This window comes from Nanorana parkeri, unplaced genomic scaffold (assembly GCF_000935625.1).
Source record: "Nanorana parkeri isolate BGI_ZX_2015 unplaced genomic scaffold, ASM93562v1 scaffold97, whole genome shotgun sequence".
NCBI classification, from domain to species: domain Eukaryota; kingdom Metazoa; phylum Chordata; class Amphibia; order Anura; family Dicroglossidae; genus Nanorana; species Nanorana parkeri.
The window spans coordinates 2,045,886-2,051,654 of NW_017306365.1; the positions used below are offsets into that span (position 1 = coordinate 2,045,886).

The window sequence follows — 5,769 nt, forward strand, 5'->3', positions numbered from 1 at the left end:
GGGTCGCGAAAAACCCCCCCCCCCCCCCCCCCCCCTTCAACTTCTCTACTGCAGAATTGTTTTGATGTAATTCCCTCTGGATCTACCACTGGGTGTATCCTAGTGCTGGGTCTTTGGTTGAACTGTGAGGGCGCTTAGCCATGATAATGTTTTTACCCCCTATACTTTTATTTCACACTCATTGTAGTTATGGATGTCTTCGTAAGATGTATTATTTGCAACACTTTTCATGATAGAATTGTTTAACGCTGCTGCGTCAGCTGATTTATAGCCTTTTCCTTTTTACTCAAAAGTTTGTGAAAGAAGAAACCTAAAACCATTTTTGGCTTTAGTTCCAATTTAAGTAGATAATCAGCCATCTTAATTATACATCAGCAAATGTGTGAAATACATTAAAAGTTTATCTTTCATAAAGAGATGTAAAAAGTTAGTTACATTACAAACAACTAGAGTTTTTTTGTGTTTATACATTACAGATTGTGGATGGAGTAGTTCAAAGCATTAAGCTGATTACAGAGCAGGCCAGCCACAGGATTGCAGAGTTTGCTTTTGAGTATGCCAGAAATAACCAAAGAAGCACCGTGACTGCAGTGCACAAAGCTAATATCATGTGAGTTCCTGCACAGAGTGGATTAGGCCAAATCTTTTTTTGCATTCCTGAAATAACTGACATATCTTTGTTGCTTTTACCCGCTCTATGGTTTATAAATCTTAAACATTGCACAATCAGGAAATGCACTCTAACATCTTTTGTTGGCCTATGAAATATGTGATGAGTGATGGAGTAGAAGAGCACCAGTTTATTTCTACTAATGTACTGTATGCTCACTTCCCTCTTATGCTTGGTTCTCAGGAGGATGTCTGATGGATTATTTCTGAAGAAGTGCCGAGAGGTTGCAGAGAATTGCAAGGACATAAAATTTAATGAAATGTATTTGGACACAGTGTGCCTCAATGTAAGTTAGTGTGTCATACTAACCAATCCTCTTCATATACTTTATTTAAAGTGATACTAAACTCAGGCGTTACACCTTTAAAAATGCATTCAAGTACCCCACATGTAGTTTATTTGTGTATCACTCAGCTGTAGATCCTCCTAATCATCTCTGAATTTGAACTTGCAGTGTCCTTCTGGAGGGTGGCTACTTTTGTTCCCCATGGTCCCTGTGTGTGTTGTAAAGTAGCCACCACTCCAAGCTTGCTCCCGTGATGTAATACAATCTCAATACAAATTAGTGAGATGGTAGTCCATCATGGGAGGGACCTTGGAGCGGTGGCTAATTTACAAAACACTTAAAGACCATGGGGAACAAAAGTAGCCACCCTCCAGAAGGAAGGACAGATAATTTAAAGATCTACAGCCAAGTGATACACAAGCTACGTTTTTGTTAATAGTTGGGGTACTTGAATGCATATTTAAGGTTTAATTCCTGAGTTTAGTGTCACTTTAACCACTGTAATACCCAGGTGCTGTTCTCCTTCCTCTTTGGCTATTTCTAATCAGCCTTTGTTTCTAAATTTACAGATGGTCCAGGACCCTACACAATTTGATGTACTTGTTATGCCAAACTTGTATGGTGATATCTTAAGGTTAGTTTTACAACACAAATTATCCAACAGTACAAGTACAAAAGCAGGCATGTAAAGGTACCTTCGCATAAATCAATATATTAGTATCTGCATGAGAGCCATGGAGCACTTGATTATTCAAATGGGGATTTAGGTCCCTGGTTGTGCCTTGCCTTGCTTCAGTATTGTTTCATCACTGTGATGGTCAGCCTCATTGATCAACAGGTATGTGCAGGACAGTCAGTATAACGGAGCACCCTAGGTTAGGTTTCAAAGCTCCCAAGCCTTCTACAATTTTAACCACTTGCTGTGCGGAGCAATTTATTACTATTTGTACACGCATCATAAAATCTGAATTTGTGGGTAGAAAACCGCTTCAAACCCCCAAACAATGTCACCTAGGGACCCCAAAGAAGCTGTGGACGCTGAGATCTGCTTCCCCAGCTTCTTCTGGCTCTAAGAGCCGAAGAATGTAAACCGTGACACCGGAAGTCCAGCGTCCAGTGATCAGGGGAGAGATCAGCGGCTCGAAGCCTGCTGATCTCTCTCCGATCGTTGCGGGGAGACCCACTGTGCTGGTCCTGGGCCCACACGGCTGACAGTGGAGTCCAGGGAAGCCAGCGGAGGGGGTGGGGGCAGCACATTCCGCTGATCAGTACAAACGATCCGGCGGCTGTATAGATGCCAAATTGCTTGTATCTTAACAGCTATCGCCTGCTGTTTAAAATGACACCAAGAACATGACTGCAGCAGCAGCTCTGTTCTTGGTATAACCACTTCTGTGGGCCACATTACGGTCCGGAAAGTGGTTAATCCTTTACGTTAAGTGATTCATGATAAAATAGGGACATGTAATGCAGTGACGGCCATATGCTAGCCTGGGCCCTGCGTAAGAATCCTTTTCTGAAATTCGTTTTCTACAAGGATGGTTTGGATAATGACAGCAGACAAGCTCTGTGCTGGGTATTACTGTTGCTCACTTCCTATCGCTGACTGTTTATACTTATCATAGCACGGCCATGGAGCATCAGTAATACACCCTGCTAATAAATGACACTGTTAAATGATTGTAGCAAATATTTGTTTTTTTTGTGCAGTAGTTTACAACTGAACAGCTGTAATAGCCTAATAAATAAGTGTAGAAATCATTTTTTTAATTAATATTGTTTGGAAGGTGGAAGATGACAAAAAACTTAACATTTAGGCGCTTAGTAGTTGTTGTTCTGCTTTTGACAGTGTCATGATGTTGCCTGTGCATCCTAAAATGCTCAATATCTATCACATACCTGGTAGAGAACCGGGTAGTTGAGGTGGCCTCCTCTGCAACTCTTGTCCCACACCCCTGAGAGTGGAGACAGGGAGTGAGAGGACAGAGAGCAGCACCAGTGCCAGAGTGTGTAGGGCACTGTGCCTGGGTAAGTCCCGAAGCTGGTCTCCAAGGAAGCAGGTGTGGATGCAGCTGGAAGGACAACGAGGAACACTGCTTGAGCAGGACGGAGTCAGACAGGCCAGGGTCAACACCGATCGGGCAGCGAAGTACAGAAGCGTAAGGCGGAAGAATAGTCTGGGAGCAAGCAGGGGTCAAGGGCAGGCAGCAGTCAGGCGTAGTAAAAGGCAGCAGAACACTGGAACACACACACAAGCTGAAAGACCATTCAGCAATTATCCATAGGACTGGCAGGTTTAAATAGGGCCATCTATTCAGGGAAACTGCATCATTTCCTGTGCTCCACGTTAGCGCATCTTTGCACACATGTGAATTATCAAATACAGGAGTCTTGCCCATCTTATGTCACAGTGGTGGGCTCCTGTAACGACACCAGCTGTGTTCCCCGGCCTGACCCATCTACTGTGGCCATTACGTACATGGTCAAGTTGAAAAGACACAAGTCTATCGAGTTCAACCAATTAGTCTTGCACTCCTGTTGGCATTTTTATTTATTTACTTGACAAGAGGCTACTTGGTTGATAGAGCTGAGCCAAATGTGTGTTGGTGATTGAGTTCCTAAAGGATATAATGAGACGTATAGCAAATCGGCCAATCACTATTATGCTCTACCTATTGGGTGAACTTAGTCCTCCGACAAGTGTGTCTTTTCTATGGAAAATATTAGGTCTCTTTGTAATGTTTATTTCTTTTTTTTTAAGTGATCTGTGTGCCGGTCTAATTGGAGGGTTGGGAGTAACACCAAGTGGAAATATTGGTGCTAATGGAGTAGCGATTTTTGAGTCGGTAAGTACAATTTCTGTGTTTGTGGAAACATGAGTTGTTGCCTACATGGTCACAAAAAAAGCCTCCAAATAAACAGACATGACAGGGACATGTTATGGTTTGTTTTTCTTCATTTGTTTTTGTTTTTTTATTGGCTCATATAAAACTTTTTAATTTATTTTTTCTTTATTATTATGGCAAACAAATATATTGTTTTTTTGGGGACAGAAAGCGCATTGCTGCTTATTTCTCTGCTCTGAGAGACATAGCTTTAAAATCGATGAGAAAACACATCAATGCACATTGTAAGTGTAATTTTCACTGCAAAAAGTGTTGCAACGTCTATTACAATGTGCATTGACATGCTTTTGCATGGATTTCAATTAAAACACATAGGTTTGAATACAGTCTGAAAAATATGGACACTTTTTTGGAGAACTAAATCCTCTGTAGTGAAGAAATTAGGATTTAGCAGCTTTGGCTTGTGTAGCTCTCATTAGAATTGGGAGCCTGTGCCAATTTGTAGGTGGCAAAGGCTGGCCCATGGCACTGAGCCTGTGTCCCATTCAGCATATTCCCCTAATGCTAATGGGAGCTACTAGCACCAATGCTGGTAAACCCTGCATTGTCCCTGAGCAAGGCCATGCATTTTTTAAACCGGGTTTTTTTTTTTCTTCAAAAGAAATACCTTATTTTGTATAGCTTTTGGTAGCTCCTTTTAATCAATTATGGGTAATAGGCAAAAAAAATCCATCAGTGAGACTTAGAAGAAGTAAGCTAATTTAACTTTTCTTATGGTCCTGTTTAGGTTCATGGCACTGCACCAGATATAGCAGGGAAAGACTTGGCTAATCCTACCGCTTTATTACTGAGTGCAGTCTTGATGCTGAGGCACATGGAGCTGCAGGACTATGCACGCAAGATAGAGACTGCATGTTTTGACACCATAAAGGCTAGAAAGGTGAGTCTTGTGTTCTTTTAGGGATTTGTCTTGGTAAATGCTGTAATTTCTGTGATCTGAGTAGAGGCAATTTACCAAGCTGTTTTTTTTTTTCCTTTTTGTTTTTTTGTTACAGACCTTAACTAAAGATTTGGGAGGAAACTCTAAGTGTTCCGAGTTTACAGATGAGATCTGTCAAAGGATACGGGACAGTGACTAATTTATTTGACTGGCTCCAGTCACCAGCTCAGCCAGCTGACACCACACGCACATCATATAATGCTGATGGCGACTTATTTCATCAAAGCCTTTTTCCCCTCAGACGTGACATGATATACGAGTATGCAGGGCAATGTGCTGGAGGTCACTCTACTAAAAGGACACCATGCAGCATCTAAACTGTTCCTTACAGGCCAATCAGAAAGCCACATAAGAATGGGAGAGATTCTGCTTGCATATCAGATTCCATGTTAAACACAGTGACTTCTTGTTCGTGTTTGTCATTGCCTGTCTGGTTAACATGTTGTTCTTCAGGGGACAAACTACATACAGCAGGCTTTTCAAGGCAGTGTGTAGTAAAACACCTGGCTGCAAGTAAATGACACATTTGTATAATCAACAAAATAGCATATTTTTGCTGTATCTTTGCTTCATTTGTTCATATCTTTAGGCAACTGTTGCATTCATTTAATGCAAACACTCCATAAATAAGCCGTAGCTGTATAACAAGGCTCTCTATTTATGATTTTTATTTCTCAATATTCTATTTGATGTTTCATTAGAGCATCGTAAAACATGAAATGTACTCTCATAATACCAAATTGTGGTTTACCAGCCCTGTTCTGTTAACAAATCCACCACAAGGGGGTGCTGCAGCACATTGTTCTGTAATAAGAAAGCAAAGAACAGTCCAAATCTCAACCCGCCTCTATGAATGTCTTGCCTTAATCTTTTCATTTTGAAAGCTCTATTTATTGTACTTCTGTGGGTGAACTTGCCTTGTACCTCAGTGAATTGCTCATTTTTTCTTTCATTTTTTTGCACTTGT

General features: G+C 41.2%; 1 protein-coding gene across 2 annotated transcripts in view; it reads left to right on the forward strand.

Annotated features, from left to right (window-relative positions):
- IDH3A (isocitrate dehydrogenase 3 (NAD(+)) alpha) overlaps window positions 1-5,167 on the forward strand; it is a 14,191-nt gene extending 9,024 nt beyond the window's left edge. For both annotated transcript variants that reach the window (XM_018552807.1, XM_018552808.1), the window contains 6 exons: window positions 477-610; window positions 854-956; window positions 1,526-1,590; window positions 3,718-3,802; window positions 4,590-4,742; window positions 4,858-5,167. In XM_018552807.1, the coding sequence (XP_018408309.1) occupies window positions 477-610; window positions 854-956; window positions 1,526-1,590; window positions 3,718-3,802; window positions 4,590-4,742; window positions 4,858-4,941 (624 nt within the window). In that variant the 3' untranslated portion in view covers window positions 4,942-5,167. The remainder of the gene's footprint in view (window positions 1-476; window positions 611-853; window positions 957-1,525; window positions 1,591-3,717; window positions 3,803-4,589; window positions 4,743-4,857) is intronic.
- The last annotated feature ends 602 nt before the right edge of the window (window positions 5,168-5,769 follow it).